Raw genomic sequence first — 18,524 nt, 5'->3', positions numbered from 1 at the left:
TCTTAAATTGGAAAACCCCTTGAAGTTTAATTAAAGGTAAATTGTGCAAAAATAAAAATAAAAAAAAAATTAATAGAAAAAAGTATATATTTTTTGGGGGGATAACCCTTCAAATTAAAAAAAATATATGTAACAATCCATACTCTGAAATTAATGAATTATTTATAACCCATGGTAAGATAAAAAAGGAATAAGTGGAATAAAATCTAATCAATAATTTACCTATACACTAAATGATAACAATGAAAACTACAATTCTAGCTACCAAAAATGAGCCCCCAGAAGTTGCATCGACAGAGCTATCATTGGAACACAAAAAATGATTTTTTTAAAGAGTTTTTACTGTCTTATTTTTTCATGGATTATATGCACCAAAAATGGTCTAAAAAAATTACAACTTGCTCGGCAACAAAAACAATCCGTATATATCTGCTTTGATGGAAAAGTTAAACGTTGTAGATGACAGAACCCAGTAATGAAAAAATGACAAACTGTAGTGTCCTCAGGGACAGCAATGCCAGGGGGCTGGTAGGACACATTCCCCTCCATCGGCGACGCGCGCCCACTGCAGAATGGTATGTGAGGTCGCGTCAAATAATCCTGCGAGACTCACTGCACAGAAAGAACATTAAAGACGTCTGTCAGCTCTGACGTAGGCATGGCAGCTCTAAGGTGTGTCCCCTATATTAAAGAAGAAACACCCTCCGAGGGAGAGAGAGAGAGTGCAACAACGTACCAAAGTGGAGCAACGCGGCTGAGCTGGTAAGAGAACGTCCAGGCTTCATGTACACAGTGCATTCATCTCACTGTGACGTGGAAAAGAGATAGCTAGATAGATAGATAGATAGATAGATAGATAGATAGATAGATAGATAATAGATAATAAATAGATAGAAAATAGATAGAAGATAGATAATAGATAATAGATAGATAGATGATAGATAGATAATAAATAGATAGAACATAGATAGAAAATAGATAGATAGATAGATAGATAGATGATAGATAGATAGATAATAGATAACTAGATATAGATAGATAGATAGATAGATAGATAGATAGATAGATAAAATATAGATAATAGATATAGATAGATAATAGAGAGATAATAGAGAGATAATAGATAGATAGATAGATAGATAGATAGATAATAAATAGATAGATAGATAATAAATAGATAATAGATAGATAATAGATAGATAATAGATAGAAAATAGATAGATAATAGATGATAGATAATAGATAGGTAGATAGATAGATAGATAGATAGATAGATAGATAGATAGATAGATAGAGAGAGAGAGATAGATAATAGATAATAGATAGATAAAAGTTTAATTTATTGAAAAATTACGGACAGTCGATATTTTTTTGGATACATAGATACGATTTATTATTTGCATCTATTTATTCCTAATTGTGGGTGTTTTTCACCTGTTTTTCATTTGCACCATATTCTTCTTTTAATTTGTGATATTTCTAAAGTTTATTTTAGATGCGTTTGTTATTGTGGGCGAGTTTGGGGTTTCCAGATTTTTTTCGGCTGATTCAATAATTGCAACATTCTATAAAGGTAGCAAAATTGTTCTCTAAATATTCCCCTGTCTTTCCTGCCCATGAGTGATTTTATGGACATCTGGAATTTTTACTTAAATTTTGCATCATTTTATTGGAAAGTGACACTTTTTGTGCCAAAAAGCTTGCAAGAAAGGTTAAAGATGAACGTAGAGAGCGCTTCTGATTTTGCAAAAAATTCATGAACCGTGTGCATCATTTGGTGTAAAACGTTCATTGAATACCACAAGATGAAAAAAAGAAAAGCAACTTAAAAAAAAAAAAAAAAAAGCATGGCGGATTCTAAATAATATAAGTGACATGTTTACAGGGCAGAATATCCTGAAAAGCACTAATTACTGTGACCTGTAGACTGGTGATAATTCAATTGCCTGTGCCGGCTTCTCCAACTTATAAAAAAAATATAGAGAGAGAGACTTCCAATTGTATTTTACGGTCACAAAAAATAGTAGCCTACTTTTCCAGAAATTTCTGGATGGTTGGCGACCCTTGGAGTATTTAATAATAATGGTTCCATACATGGTGTTTAATAAAAGTTCCACATAGTGCAAAGTAAATGAGTTCCATATAGAGCTTAAGTAATAGTACCGTACAGTTTTCAATAATACCAGTTGCATATAGTGCCAAGATAATGCTGTCATACAGTGACCAAGTAAAAGTGCAAACCTATGCTTTAAGAAACAGTACCATGCAGAACTCAAATCAGCAGTCAACTTACTAGTGTCACCAGCCAAGTGGTGGAGTAGCAATGACTACCAACAATGGCAACGTACAAGCACCAGCTCCACGATAAGGTCTATCCTAACCTCTTGAGTCCCCTTGGTCTCAATGTTCTTGAACTTGGTCACTTTGGTGTGGACAAAACTGTAGTAAGTTTCTAGATCGTGAAGAACCTTCAGCAATTGCCTCTTTTGCCATAATCCGAGGATTCAACCAGGGCAACGTCTACTTACTTTTCATTATTTGCGCGATAATATTGCCAAGGAACAGATCTAATCATTGTTTTATTAAATGAGCCAGAAGCTTAGCAAAAATTTAGTTGTTGACCTCTGAATTCTCTGGGCTTGAAGGAACTGGTTGATGAAAGTCAACCTACTGGTTGAACAACATTTTTGTGCTCAGGGGGACGTACAGTTGAGCATCAACATATGAAAAATCAGATTTTTAGCACCTTTACAGACTGAAAAGACTTTATGTTTTCCCTTAAGTCATCAAAAGCCAAATATATTTACAGCGGAAAAGAGGTTTACGACACCTCCGATTGACCACCAGAGTCAATTTTGTTAAGATGGCATCCAAACTTAAGTCACACAGACTTTACAAACTTAGCTCTATTTCATGTTGTCAACTTTCATTCCTTGAAGTCAAAATTTTTGAATAACTTGTTTTTTTATTTTCATTTGCAGAAACATCTCTCATAACTCTCTCCCAGTTGAGAGTCCTTAAAAAGAAAATGGCTGATATAGAAAAGGATGACCGCCCTTGGGTGGGTGTAGTCCGAAGGATAGTGACTTTCACCTTTGCGTTTCTAGTTCTTGCTGGGGTGTTATGGGCATTTGTTGACAGCATACCCTTAGCCACAGATGAGTTTAAAATTATGGCCTTTGGCATCTATGGTGCCTTTCTATCAGCCCATCTCATGATTCAAAGTTTTTTTGCCTATTTGGAGCACAGGAAGATGAGAAAAAGTGGTCGACCCTGCTCATATACCAAATCGGTGGCCTTGACAATATCTGCCTACCAGGAAGATCCTGTTTATTTACGAGAGTGCCTTGAGTCTGTCAAAAAAACGGAGTACCCCCCAGACAAACTTCAGATCATCATGATAATTGATGGTAACAGTCCAGAAGACCGATACATGATGGACATGTTCAAAGAAGTTTTTTCCAAAGAAGATGTAGGGACTTATGAATGGAAAAACAATTACCACCACTGGGACAAAGACACTGCCGAAAAATTCTACGGTCACACGGACATGATGCCCCAAGAAGATTTGCATCAGAATGATATCTATGCCGAAGTTCGTGAAGACACTTTGTATGATAAAACCATAATGAATCCAGGGCCATACACCATTGGAATGAATAATTTGGGTGACAATATGCCAGAAGATCCATTGCCGATGTACACAGAAATCGAAATGGAAGATCCCACCAGACAGGATATTCAGAATCTTATTAGGACAAAGCGATGTGTTTGCATCATGCAAAAATGGGGTGGAAAGAGAGAAGTCATGTACACCGCCTTCAAAGCTCTAGGAGATAGCGTTGACTATGTCCAGGTAAGCCAAACATCTAATGCTTTAGGTTGCCAACTAACCAGGGATAAAGCTAGAGAGCATGCATGGTAGCAATTGCTTTCATGATGAAGCTGTAGAGAGTGGTTGATAGCAATTACTCTCACTGAAGACCCTTCAAAGTAAGACACTAACATTGTGAGGGACACAGGAGTGGTTTGGGGCCCCTGAGCTTCAAGAAATCAGCCACTATTTTGACCATCCATTACATTGCTCGTTTCTGCCAATGACCAGAAACCACTTGGAGGTCTACGTAATTCCAATTTGGAGAGTTAGAGGATGGTTGGTAGCAGTTTCTCCCAGTGAAAGGGTGGCTAGAAGACCTCACAAAGCAAGACACTAATATTGGGATGACAGAGGAGTGGTTTGGGGCCCAGGAACTTCAAGAACCAGTCACTTTTCTGTTGAAAAATTTTTAATTGACCTACCATCACAATGATTGTTTCTGCCAATGACCAGAAACCACTTGGAAGTCTACATAATTCCTATCGGGAGAGTGAGAGTGGTGCTAGTGACCACATTAACCCCAACCAGTGACACTTATGTAATTAGTTTATTGGGAAACACAGTCAATCATAGTGCACAATATCAGTTATGGCTTTTTTTTAAAACAAGGTTTACTAATTCTCACCGAGTCTTCGGCAACTATGATACTTGTGTGATGTAGATTGATGAATATATGATGCATAATTCTTAATTTGTAACTGGATACAAATATTAACTAATGGGAATTTATTATTCAGGTGTGTGACTCAGATACAAAACTTGACCCACTGGCCACCTTGGAACTGGTGAAGGTCTTGGAGTCGAATGATCGATATGGAGCAGTAGGAGGAGATGTGCGCATCCTGAACCTTTCTGATTCCTATATAAGTTTCATGAGCAGCCTGCGGTACTGGATCGCCTTCAATGTAGAGAGGGCTTGCCAATCCTATTTCAACTGTGTCTCCTGCATCAGTGGTCCTCTAGGTAGGTCTTCACATCTGTGGTTTAGTAGAATCTATAAAAAGGAAAATAAAGATATTGATAAACTCAGAAATGTTTTAATTGTTCTAAGTTCCTTCAAGCCATGTATAATGTTGACACTTGATGTTTTGACTTTAAGGGTCTTTTTCTGGGAATAGGGTTCTTCAACCTTTTACCGCTATGTTAAAAATAGATAAATTAGTTATTTTTCACCCTTTCTTGTTACCTCCGGCCTTTATTTAGAGGCCGCAGCTGTTATATCACAACTACAATGAATCCAATAACTAATTATATTAATTATTTCTACCAGCTAGATCCCCTACAGAGAAATTATCCCACCATATGATGGCTGCAGCCAATTACTGGTTTTAGCAGTGATGTCAGTGATTGGCTGCAGCAATCACTTGGATAAATAGTAGGAAGGTAAACATAAGATTGGTGGTGACAACTGGAGAGGTGTGGAGTAACAACGGATTTATACAGAAAATCAAATTTTTTTTGTGGGGTTTTTATACTATTTACTCTTTATAGCCTAATTTTTGACAAATTTCTTCTTTGATGACCAGTGACTTAAAATTTGGTAGCAGGGATTTTGCCTTCTTTCTGCATTTCTTATTTTATTGAGTGCTGAGAACTTGGCACCATAATGTTAGCAAACAAGGGTGTGGTGACTAAATATATAAAAGTTGAAAATTACTCGAAATACTTAGATTTTGGTAGTGATACTTTTGGGTGTTTTCAGCGTTCTTTGCCGATACTGCTCAGCCTAAGACAAGTCATAATTTACGATTCAGGAAAAAACTACATCACATTTTTCGGTTGAAATCTCAACATTTTAATTCAGTATGAATAAATAATTCATTTTAATTGATTTTCAGGTCTTTATCGAAATGATCTTCTTCAGACTTTCCTTGAGTCTTGGTATAACCAGAAGTTTTTGGGAACCCATTGCACTTTTGGAGATGATAGGCATCTGACCAACAGAATGCTCAGTATCGGCTACGCAACTAAGTGAGTACCAAAAAGTTTGCCCTACTAAAAAAAACAAAACTGGAAAGTAATGAAAAATAAATATATGGAAGACCACTCAAATGTTCTTTTAGAGCGGGGGATATTCTCAAAATGAAAAGGGCATAAAGAATTGAAAAACATGGCCTTAGAGGGAATCTCAGTGGGATCAACCCTCCTAAGAAATCTATATGAGCATGCAGGTCATGGAAAGTTTAACAAAATGACACCTTGATATCTTCTATCTGATGTCTTATTCTGGAGAAATTCAAATTTTTCTAAATATGTAAATGAGCTGTTAAGATCTATGAGCCGGACATGGATCTCCATCAAGAGATTATTTTAATTGAAAGGGCATGTTATCAGTGCGAGACATGCATATCAAGAGATCAGACTGTCAGTCATTACAAGTCTCACACTGGTAACGCCCCATTTAATTTCCAATAAGTTCTGGAGGCAGATTTTCAGGGAGATCTATGTTCAGCCCAAAGATCTTAACAGCTAATTTACATATTAGGGAAAAAGTGGATCACTCTGGAAGAAAACATTGGATCCCAGATATTTTATTTAGCTTTCTATGTCATACATGCCCATATAGATGGATTAGGAAGGTTGATCCTACTGACAGATTCCTTTAAATTGGTATTTGGGTACTTGAAGTATTAAAATGATGAATTACTAAAAAAAACAGGATATTTCTAATAAAAAAATATTTTTTTAACAGGTACACGGCACGATCAAAATGCTATTCTGAGACTCCTGCCCAATTCCTGCGTTGGCTGAATCAACAGACTCGCTGGACCAAGTCTTACTTCCGGGAGTGGCTGTATAATGCTCTGTGGTGGCACAAGCATCACCTTTGGATGACCTATGAATCAATTATTGCTGGCATCTTTCCATTTTTTGTTACCGCTACAGTCATAAAACTCTTCTTCAGCTGCCACCTATGGGACATCATGTGGGTTCTAATCACCATCCAACTCATTGCCACCATCAAAGCCTTGTATGCGTGTTTCCTTCGACGCAACATGGTCATGATATTCATGTCTTTGTATGCCGTGCTGTATATGGCTGGCCTCCTTCCAACCAAGTACTTTGCCATTCTTACCATGAACAAAAGCAGCTGGGGAACATCTGGTCGAAAGAAAATGGTGGGCAACTATATCCCTCTACTTCCTCTGTCTATTTGGTGGGGAATTCTCCTTGCAGGACTGATCTATACCATCATCATGATGTCACTTTGTACGGACTGTAGACTTCTAGAAGCTGAGAAATACTACTTGATTTATGGAGCTTCAGCTTATGCTGGCTACTGGCTACTAATGGTTACCCTCTACTGGGTTTGGATAAGACGTTGCTGCAGGAAGAGGCGCGATTATTATGATATTGATAATTGATCAAGGATGACTTGATCCAAGTGATCATGAAGCACATACTGCCAGAAGTATTAGCCAAGATGTAAGGAGACCTGAAGAAGACTAGACTAAGAATGAGGTGGTTCCATCATCCTCAATGGTTGCACCACTCCATCTATTTTAGATGACATTTTTCAAAATGGCTTCCAATATTTCATCAGTAGACCTTACTTGTTGTCTTATCTTGGTGTGCATGGTAGTTATGGGATCCTTGATGATGTCAACGGTTGCCCACAGCTCGAGGCCAAAACATTCAGAGCTATTTATTGTCATTTGTCTTTTTATGACTTGTTCGAAAGGTCAAGACTTGAACTAATGGAAGTTACCCATGTAATTAGAAGAAGGCGGCTCAGGGAAGAATGACTATTGCTGCTTTTTGGGGCTAAGGAAAACTTCTTTCTGCTTTCTACTACCGAACGCGTTTACACTGATGGGTACACCTACACATTTTGAAATTGCAACCAGCATGATGGCTATCTCACTGACAAAAATATATATACATAATAAAGACTATTATAAATAATATTAGTAATTTACGGAGTCAAAAACGTAAGAAATTAAAATGATTTTCTTACGTGTTATCGACACGTTAGTCCACAGGCCCAGGTTTCCATATAGGCGCTACCCTGTGCAAATGTATAAAGATGCGTTGGTGAAAAGTGTGCACATAACGACAATTATATATATAGGTTTTATATAATTATTTATTTATGTCATTGTTGTGTTTTTATTACGAATAAAATGTTTATTTTTTATTACCGACGACTTTTTGGCTTTTTTTTATTATATCTGTTTATATTTGTACTGGCGCCATTAAGAATTCAAACAATTTTATAAGAACCACACAAAGCATTATCAGTGTGACTACTTTGAGGACAGCCAGGTGAAACGCTCATGGAAGATTACCGTGGCCATATAGCTTGGACGAGGAATGCAACGCAATGCTCGGACTGGCCGGCGGTTCGCCTGACCCGATCGTGACACCATGTTTTTCTATGCAGCAACGCAATGCTCGGACTGGCCGGTGGTTCTCCTGACCCGAGCGTGACACCATGTTTTTCTATGCAGCAATGCAATGCTCGGACTGGCCGGTGGTTCTCCTAACCCAAGCGTGACGCCATGTTTTTCTATGCAGCTGTCGCGCTTGGGTGGGTAGAGCTGCCAGCCAGTCCGAACATTGTGTTTCGTTCCTCGTCTGAGTTATATGGCCATGTGACTCTTTCCTTATAGTTAGGCAACCATTCTGATAAAAGAAGAAAAGAAGTTGTAGCTAACACCAGTTTCCCGTTCCCAATCTGACGCTCCGACGGTCTCTGCTGGAAGGCTAGTGATGATGTCCAACGCTAACTCGACCGGTAAGGCTATTAACAAGAAAATAAGCAACTTTTTAATATATCTCCTCCTACCTCCTCCCGGCCTGATCTGTCACTCTCAATTAATGGGTAAAAACTGTATTTAGTGAAGACAGATGTTCCCATTACAGTTGGTGCTTTGAAAACTCCATGAAGGAGGAGGAGGAGTTAGAGGCAGATGAAGACCTTCTTCTGCAAGTTCTGTAAAGAAGTTTACGAGCACCAACTGTCTGTAATGTAAGATCTGTATTCACGGAAGACAGGTTTTACCCATTAACTGAGAATTTTGAGAACGAATGATCAGTCCAGGAGGAGAAAGAAGCCGATTTCTCTGACAAAATATATTACATAGTTTCTTAGTTTTTTAATTCTAATGATTTATGAAAATAAGGTGAAAAATCTCTCTTCCACCAAGAGGGAAGGGTTTAGCGATCTTTCTTCTTACTGCAGATGAGGCCGCGCTCACACTATCAGTATTTGGTCAGTATTTTACATCAGTATTTGTAAGCCAAAACCAGGAGTGGGTGATAAATACAGAAGTGGTGACGTGTTTCTATTATACTTTCTCTCTGATTATGCTTACAAATACTGATGTAAAATAGGATGTCGAATTCCGACCAAATACTGAAAGTGTGACCGTGCCCTAAGGCCTAGGGGGAGAGATTACGCTGCAGCTAGTGGTCACGCAGCCGCACACAGGACACTATGGAGGATGAGAGAATATGGATGTGTGATGATAATACACTGATATACATTTCTGTTTTAATTGTAATATGAAAAACAACTATCAAATCAAAAAAAGGGTAAGATTAGCCGAGGACAGGATGGGATACTTTTTATTATTAGCACATTTTTTTACTTTTATTGCTCCTTCAAGCATTGCATTTCTCTCAAAGTATTACAATATTTTATGTGATCTGAGAACAATCAGATTTTTTTTTATTTTATTCATTTATTTTGTTTGTCATCCTTTTGAAACTCTCAGCCTGGGGTCAGCTGTCAGTGGTATGTGATCTGGTTCTCAGCCTAGTGTCAGCTGTCAGTGATCTGCTTCTTATCCCAGTGTCAGCTGTCAGTGATCTGGTTCTCTGTCTGGTGTCAGCTGTCAGTGATCTGCTTCTTATCCCAGTGTCAGCTGTCAGTGATCTGGTTCTCTGTCTGGTGTCAGCTGTCAGTGATCTGTTTCTATGTCTTGTGTCAGCTGTCAGTGATCTGCTTCTTTGTCTGGTGTCAGCTGTCAGTGATCTGGTTCTCTGTCTGGTGTCAGCTGTCAGTGATCTTGTTCTCTCTCTGGTGTCAGCTGTCAGTGATCTGGTTTTCTGTCTGGTGTCAGCTGTCAGTGATCTGGTTCTCTGTCTGGTGTCAGCTGTCAGTGATCTTGTTCTCTCTCTGGTGTCAGCTGTCAGTGATCTGGTTCTCTGTCTGGTGTCAGCTGTCAGTGATCTGGTTCTCTGTCTGGTGTCAGCTGTCAGTGATCTGCTTCTATGTCTGGTGTCAGCTGTCAGTAATCTGGTTCTCTGTCTGGTGTCAGCTGTCAGTGATCTGCTTCTATGTCTGGTGTCAGCTGTCAGTGATCTGGTTCTGTGACTGGTTTCAGCTATTAGTGATCTGGTTTTCATCCCAGTGTCAGCTGTCAGTTATCTGTTTCTCAGCCTGCTGTCAGCTGTCAGTGATCAGGTTCTCTGTGATTGATATGGTTCTCAGCCAAGTGATCTGCTTCTGTGACAGGTGTTAGCTGTGAGTGATCTGCTTCTGTGTCTGGTGTCAGCTGTCAGTGATCTGGCTCTCAGCCAAGTGTCAGCTGTCAGTGATCAGGTTCTCTGTGATTGATATGGTTCTCAGCCAAGTGTCAGTGATCTGGTTTTCTGGAGTCAGTTCCCGGTATTCTGGTTCTCTGTCTGGTGTCAGCTGTCAGTGATCTGGTTCCCAGCCCGGTGTCAGCTGTCAGTGATCTGGTTCTCAGCCCGGTGTCAGCTGTTAGTGATAAGGTTCTGTGACTGGTGTTAGCTGCCAGTGATCTTGTTCTGTGATTGGTGTCAGCTGTCAGTGATCTAGTTCTCAGCCAGGTGTCAGCTGTTAGTGATATGGTTCTGTGACTGGTGTCAGCTGTCAGTGATCTTGTTCTGTGATTGGTGTCAGCTGTCAGTGATCTAGTTCTCAGCCAGGGGTCAGCTGTTAGTGATCTGGTTCTGTGACTGGTGTCAGCTGCCAGTGATCTTTTTCTGTGATTGGTGTCAGCTGTCAGTGATCTAGTTCTCGGCCAGGTGTCAGCTGTTAGTGATATGGTTCTGTGACTGGTGTCAGCTGCCAGTGATCTTGTTCTGTGATTGGTGTCAGCTGTCAGTGATCTAGTTCTCAGCCAGCTGTCAGCTGTTAGTGATCTAGTTCTGTTACTGGTGTCAGCTGTCAATGATCTGGTTCTGTAACTAGTTTCAGCTGTCAGTGATCTGGTTTTCAGCCCAGTGTCAGCTGTCAGTGATCTGGTTCGGTGACATATGTCAGTGATCTTGTTCTCAGCCAGTTGTCAGAGATCTGGTTCTGTGACTGGTGTCAGCTGTCAGTGATCTGGTCCTCTGCCTGGTGTCAGCTTTCAGTGATCTGGTTCTCATCCAGGTGTCAGCTGGTTCTGTGACATGTCAGCTATCAATGATCTGGTTCTCAGCCTGGTGTCAGCTGTCAGTGATCTGGTTTTCTGGTGTCAGCTGTCAGTGATCTGGTTTTCTGGTGTCAGCTGTCAGTGATCTGGTTTTCTGGTGTCAGCTGTCAGTGATCTGGTTTCTGGTGTCAGCTGTCAGTGATCTGGTTTCTGGTGTCAGCTGTCAGTGATCTGGTTTTCTGGTGTCAACTGTCAGTGATCTTGCTCTCTGTCTGGTGTCAGCTGCCAGTGATCAGGTTCTCTGGTATCAGCTGTCAGTGATCAGGTTCTCTGGTATCAGCTGTCATTGATATGGTTCTCTGCCTGGTGTCAGCTGTCAGTGATCGGGTTCTGTGACTCGTGTCTGCTGTCATTGATCTGGTTGTCTGCCTTGTGTTAGCTGTAAGTGATCTGGTTCTCTGGTATCAGCTGTCAGTGATATGTTGTTTTGCCTGGTGTCATCTAACCAGTGATCTGGTTTTCTGCCTGGTATCAGCTGTCAGTGATCTGGTTCTCAGTATGATATCCAATAACCCTAAGGGTATGTGCACACGTCAGGATTTCTTGCAGAAATTTCCTGAAGAAAACCGGAAATTTTCTGCAAGATATCCGCATTTTTTTTTTGCGTTTTTTTCGCGTTTTTTTTAGCATTTTGCAAGCGAAATTAGCTTGCAGAATGCTGAAGTTCTCCAAGCGATCTGTAGCATCGCTTGGAAAACTGACTGACAGGTTGGTCACACTTGTCAAACATACTGTTTGACAAGTGTGACCAACTTTTTACTATATACTGTATGCAGCCTATGCAGCATCAATAGGAAAAAGATATCATGTTAAAAATAATAAAAAAATAAAAAAATGGTTATACTCACCCTCTGCAGACAGCCGATCTCCTCAGCGGCGTCCGTTCCTATAGATGGTGTGGTGCAGGACCTTCGATGACGTTGCGGCAGCATGCACCGATGAGAGGCGGGAAGACTCCGGGGGGCATCGAAGGTGAGTATATGACTATTTTTTATTTTAATTCTTTTTTTTTTACCAATTATACGGTGCCCAGTCCGTGGAGGAGAGTCTCCTCTCCTCCACCCTGGGTACCAACCGCACATGATCTGCTTACTTCCCGCATGGTGGGCACAGCCCCGTGCGGGAAGTAAGCAGATCAATGCATTCCTAGGTGTGCGGAATCCCCGCAATTCCGCAAATTTAATGATCATGTTGCTTTTTTTTCCACGATGCGATTTTTTCGCGGAAAAAAATGCAACATTTGCACAAGAAATGCGGAATACACTTAAAATAATGGGAGGCATATGTAAGCATTTTTTTCGCGTTTTTATCACGTTTTTATAGCGAAAAAACACGAAAAAAACTCGAAAAATACTGAACGTGTGCACATGGCCTAAGACACAAGCCTACTTTGGTCTCCAATGTAAGAAGTTATCGGCTGTCCTCAAATAGGCAACCATGTTCAGTCATAGTCACCCCACCTTCTTATCTCCAGCAGTAAGTAATGCTCCATCTGTGGCAGATGTCTGCCAGAATCTCCCGGAATAGCTCCTTATACTGACTTTATAGCCAGTCATTTGCACCCTGTAAACCTCGCTGTGTCATTATCACTCCCATAGTTTCCACAAAAGCAAACAAAAATCAGCAGAGAAAAAAAAACTTTAGCAACTTAAGCTCCGGGATCATTATGTTTGATGAGGAAAGTGAATTACGATTTTAATTAGTTTACTGAATATTTTGACATGAACTAAATGATTTTATGTCACTTCATATCATTCCAAAATGTGCAGCAATTACTTTACATTGGACCAATTTACCATATAAATCAGGGAGGTTTCTTCTCTAGAAAGAAATGGCAACATAAAACTCTCAGACTGTACTTAGAGTGGTAGAATTAGCTGAGGGATACCTGATGTGATATGGTAACACTCGCTCTGCTCTCACTTTTCTGCAGCTGTTTTTTCCTGTTGTCATTTCCTTCTTTCACTCTTTCTCCACAACTCCTTTTTCTATCCCCATTTTCTTTTTTTCTTTTAATCCCCTTACTCTTTATTTCTTTCTTTTTCTTTCTATCTTTCTTTCCTTCTCTCTTTCTTGCTTTCTTTTTCTCTTTCTTTTTCTTTCTTTCCTTCCTTCCTCAAAAAAGACGAATCTAAAGACCATGACCAGTAATAGGGAGCTCCATAACTGCCATTGCAATGAAAATCTCTTTCTATGTCCATGTCTTCCTATATATAAAAACTACTGTAAAAAAAAAAAAACTATGGTTCTCTTTGATACCACTTCAAAAGACCCATAAAATGAGGAATCCAGGACTTATGAATATGGCTAATGCCATACATTAGCCAAATTAAGCCATCATGGTCACACTTGCCAGCTCTTCTGGAATGTCCGACACCTCTTGGAATGCGGTAACATTGGTAAATGTTACTCGCTTATTCCAGCACGAGCACTTGGCCTGGTTCCCTTCTTCTATGGTTGCCTTCCTTTCTTCCATTCCACACTGTGTTTCTCAGGTAATTTGGCAAATATCATTAACATCTCATAACCCTTGACTTTTTAAGGCAATGGAAGTAAGGTGATTAGATTTTACGTACCATTGTTACAGTTGTCTTAAGTATGTCAGGCATTTTTTGCCACTTCATTCTACTTCAGAGATATTTCCAAGCTCATTATAGTTTACTTAGCTGTTGTCCACACCAACCTCTCAGCAGTTACTAAATTCTCGCAACTGTTCAAACAAGGCCTCTGCAAGCAAGGTAACAAATCTATTCAAGCAAATTTCTATTTAGGCTATACTTCATTCAATTGCTGTGATTACCCACTGCCCTGCTGGAAGATTGCAGATTGCATTAACTTTTCTGCTATTAACCAATGCCCTGTTGGAAGATACCAAACTGCATTTACTTCTCTGCTACATTGTTGCTATTAACTACTATTGCCATGCTGATACATACCACACTGCATTTACTTCTCTGTGACATTGCTTCTACTAATCAATGCCCTACTGGGAGATGACAGAGTGCATTTACGCCTCTGTAACATTGATGTTATTAACCCATTGCCCGGCCGGGAAATACTAGATTACTTTTACTTATCCGCAAAATTGCTGCTATTAACCATTTCCCTACTTGGAGATGCCAGATCGCATCTACTTCTCTAACAGTGCTGCCATTAACCATTGTCCTTCTGGAAGATAATAGACTGTATTTACATTTTGGTTTCTACTGTGTACAAACAATTCCCTGTTGTAAGACTGCATTTCTATCATTAACTGCTTCATTGCCAGACGATACCAGTTCCCCATACTACTACAATTTTTTATGTATCTACACAACTGGCTCTGCTTCATCAGTACTACCTGCTTTGGTTGTCTGCCAACCTACATATTCAGTTGTCCTGGTCCTCTATAAGCCACAATCCACAAGTAATCTGTCAAGACTCAAGACCCTTTATGTTGCACTATTGTCTCTTGTCCATACTGTTCACCCAGACGAACATCTGAGAGAATTGGCATCACCAGGTGAGCCCTTAACTGTAAATCTGCTGGGTCCTCAGAAGCCTTCCTAAACGTTTTCTGTGTGTTGTGATTTGATTCTTTATTATCAGACTAAGATCCTCCCACAAATTTACACTACACAATCTGGAATATCACCCAAGACTATGTCAAGAAGTTGGAAAATATGCAGTTGGATAGATAGTATGCACATTTTATACTGATGTCTCGAAGAGTAGTCCAGGAAGGCATTCTTTACCTGATGAATTGTTTTTTTGAAAAAGCATACATTAAATGCAAAAATCTTACAATTTTTTCCATTGAGCCTCAGAAATCATCTCGATATTTCAAAAGGAAAGGTAAGTGAAGACTATATTGTGGTGAGGAACCGGTCAGTCGAAAAGATTAGTTTCATGAGACGTTCAACTTGCTCCTGCTCGAGGAAAAGTCTGGGGTGAGTCCACATTCCTGAGTGGCAGCTTGTTCTTCAGATCTGTTTAGAAATTGTTTATTTGGAATTTCTACAGATCATTTCAGTTGAGGTTAAAAATGTCAAGTCCTTATGGAGAACGTGACACTTTTTTCATACCTACAGGACTCCCTGTGGCTGTTCGTAACCTGAGAAGAACAAGCGCAATTACAGTAAACGTTCAGCATTGCTTCTTCAACAATCAGTCATAATATTAAACCAACTGAAGAATTTCGTACAGGTCCTCCTTGCTTTGCTAAAAGAACTTTGCCCCATTGAGGTGTGAAGTTCTGATCAGAGTCCATGAGCTCTTCTTGTGCTTTGTTATCTTAGGTCTTAATAATGAATCATTCAACCATATAAAATCAGATATAATATAGTGATATAATGTTTTCAGTCCCCTGTGTATAGGGTAATTGACTAGATGCTTAAGGATTCTTTCACAATTACAATCTTCTCATCAACCTAAGGAAAACAGAGTCATAGTCATTGGCAGGGACAGAGGAAGAAGACAAGGGCAATGAAGACGGACAGAAGGCTCGGAGAGTGTTACTTTGACTAGCTTAGTGACATATAGTGTAGATAAATTCGAACACTGGGTGAAGACTGCTCTTATCCTTAGGTCAATGCGAATGATGATTCTCTACATTGGCCTCAACTGATTTCAATGGTGGCTATGCCTTTCTTTTCTCTAGTTCTTCTTAGTCAACAGTGGAAAGGAATGGATTTTCACAGATTTTCCCATACAAACCTTCTGAATATTCTTGCTTAGTAATATTTTGATGAGATGCTTTACATCAGCATAAATCTCATTTGGAACTTTAGGTTTCTTGGTGGCATTGGCTTGCCTTCGCGAGGCCATTGTAAAGAGGAGTGCCAATCTAGATGCTACAATCCCCAGGCGTCACCACTCAATTGCTGCCTGTATCCTTCCCTAAGAAGAACATCAGGTGCCATGTAATAGAAAGAACCTGTCACGCCATAGATGGAGGTGTTGATGTGGCCTTTGCCCAGCTCAATTTCATGATATGTATGTGTCCATCTGTGCCCCACATGATGTTCCTTTGGCCTTCGATCTCTACAATACAATAAGATAATGACAAATCTGTAAAAAGTTACAGTAGATCAGGGATGAATTATAGGAAGACCAGAACACCCAAGCAGGACTTTGGAAAAGCTGGATGCAAAGCTTCCAACTTGTAAAGGAGATAAGGAGAAGGAGGAAAGCTCTGCCTACTGGTGGACAATTTGTCCGTTGAGAACCTGGAGGACATATACCATCCCCACTGTGTAAAATCTGAAGATGGTCTCAACTGAACCAAGAGCATCCCATAGTGTTACGACATATAAGCTAACATAAATACTGAAGGAAGGAGCAGCATCCTTGACAAAGGCTGGTTGCCGGCCGAAACGTTGCATCTTGTAATGGCAGAATAAAGACTTTATTTTTTCACCTGGATACGGATGCTGCTCCTTCCTTCAGTATTTCTGTGAGTATTGGTCCAATTGGATTCATGGACTGTGGAGCGTGCACCGTGAACACCTGAGTGCTGTTGGTCAATTATCTTTTATATAAGCTAACATCTCTGAAATGGCTGTCAGGCTACCAGTAAAAGGACTCCCAGGTGCCACAGAAGCCTCCCAGAAGCTTTGAAAATGCAAAGACTTCCTAAAAGGTTCCTTAGCATGATGACAAAGACCCTCCATCATCAGATCAAGCCCCAACTTGCAATGCACAATAAGGCTACGTTCACATTTGCGTTGTGCGCCGCAGCGTCGGCGCCGCAACGCACAACGCAAATAAAAACGCAGCAAAACGCATGCACAACGCTGCGTTTTGCGCCGCATGCGTCGTTTTTTTCATTGAATTTGGACGCAGCAAAAATGCAACTTGCTGCGTCCTCTGCGCACCGATGCGGGCGCCGCAGCGACGCATGCGGCGCAAAACGCAAGTGCGCCGCATGTCCATGCGCCCCCATGTTAAATATAGGGGCGCATGACGCATGCGGCGCCGCTGCGGCGCCCGACGCTGCGGCGAGGACCGCAAATGTGAACGTAGCCTTACCAACTGGAAAAGCATGGTGTGGAAGGGACGTGGTCTGGATATGGAAACATCTTGCCCCTGCAATCCAGAATCTTCCACAAGTATGTATTAGTAAAGTTCCAGGTAGATTGGGCTCTGGAGGATCTATGGAACCCAAGATGGTTGGAATCTGAGCAGTTGTTTAGTTTTGACGGGCGGTTATACTGCGATTTAGCATTCACCCATACTTCTGATTTTGATGTACCCGTCATATACATGATATTTACAGACAGAACACAAATCAATTGGGATCTAAGAACATATCCTAGCCATATACCATCCATATAAAAGGTTAGTCTGGTGACACCTCATACCCCCAACGATCAGCACCCAGATCTGAGCAATTGGAACACCACAGCTTTGTTCAGCACCTATGGCCAAATACCGCAGATTGTCTCCCATTCACTTCAGTTGATGCACCTCCACTGATCATATATTGGCTGCCTAATCTATGGAGATCTCTCACCACAGTCAAAAGAGATATTTGAGCGTTAAACCGTGGGGTGTCCCAACAGCAAATCTGAGCAATCGGCAAATTGTCCTGAAAAATTTGGACTTTCCCGAAGGAAAAAACTGTGAATCATTTGCATCAGTAAAGCCAAGAGTTAAAATGAAATTTCACAACCATTTGACGGATTATTTATACAGTACATTCTCATATTCAGCTCACAGAAGTAGCGAGTCCTAGCAACACACTCTCAGATGAAGCAACAGGAGCAGTAAGTTCTCCATGGCCACCTCTCAGCTGGCCGAAGGGCAGTGCCCGGGTCATGGGTTGGGTTTTCTAGTAAAAAAACAGGGCTGGTGACTATTCATTGGCCTAATCACTTCCTCCACAGACATGAAATCACTTTTGAAGTTGCCAAGAGTTTCCTCAAACTTTGGGTGGGTTCTAGTGTTAACCCGTAAATTGACAATATGGACAACCCAGCAAAACCAGGCACAGAAGTTCAAATGGAACGTTGTACAATGCAAAGTACTAGATAACGAGCACACGGGGACATTTGCTGCACTGTGAATGTGAAATATATTGTACCTTTGTGATTTATGGCTGATCCGGGTATAGATCACATTTACTAATACCACCATACAACTATATTCACCGTTCAATTACTGAACAAAATCTAGTGTTCCAAGACCAGTGTTACTAAAAATGAGAAAAACACAAGGCGCCCCCAATGTGTCACACTGTTTAAGAAAACATATGGTTCTATGCAGGGAATGTACTC

At 40.4% G+C, this 18,524-nt stretch overlaps 1 protein-coding gene across 1 annotated transcript; it reads left to right on the top strand.

Moving 5' to 3' along the window:
* The first annotated feature begins 702 nt into the window (after nucleotides 1-702).
* Nucleotides 703-8,018, top strand: LOC143770423 (hyaluronan synthase 1-like). Its single transcript, XM_077260041.1, has 5 exons — nucleotides 703-762; nucleotides 2,982-3,856; nucleotides 4,615-4,840; nucleotides 5,716-5,848; nucleotides 6,570-8,018. Exons 2-5 carry the CDS (start codon nucleotides 3,029-3,031, stop codon nucleotides 7,240-7,242), a joined length of 1,860 nt encoding a protein of 619 aa, XP_077116156.1. The 5' UTR covers nucleotides 703-762; nucleotides 2,982-3,028; the 3' UTR covers nucleotides 7,243-8,018.
* Nucleotides 8,019-18,524: the final 10,506 nt, after the last annotated feature.

Source organism: Ranitomeya variabilis, chromosome 4, assembly GCF_051348905.1.
Source record: "Ranitomeya variabilis isolate aRanVar5 chromosome 4, aRanVar5.hap1, whole genome shotgun sequence".
In the NCBI taxonomy this organism is placed as follows: Eukaryota; Metazoa; Chordata; class Amphibia; order Anura; family Dendrobatidae; genus Ranitomeya; species Ranitomeya variabilis.
The sequence above is the reverse complement of the archived record's forward strand: the minus strand, read 5'-3'. Positions and strand labels throughout refer to the sequence as shown.

What these genes read in the sequence shown, in the direction of transcription:
- LOC143770423 (XM_077260041.1), top strand. Translation starts at nt 3,029, where the DNA reads ATGGCTGATATAGAAAAGGATGACCGCCCTTGGGTGGGTGTAGTCCGA. An exon ending in ATAGCGTTGACTATGTCCAG is followed by an intron (nt 3,857 to 4,614) that starts GTAAGCCAAACA and finishes TTTATTATTCAG; the next exon opens with GTGTGTGACTCAGATACAAA. An exon ending in AGTATCGGCTACGCAACTAA is followed by an intron (nt 5,849 to 6,569) that starts GTGAGTACCAAA and finishes TTTTTTTAACAG; the next exon opens with GTACACGGCACGATCAAAAT.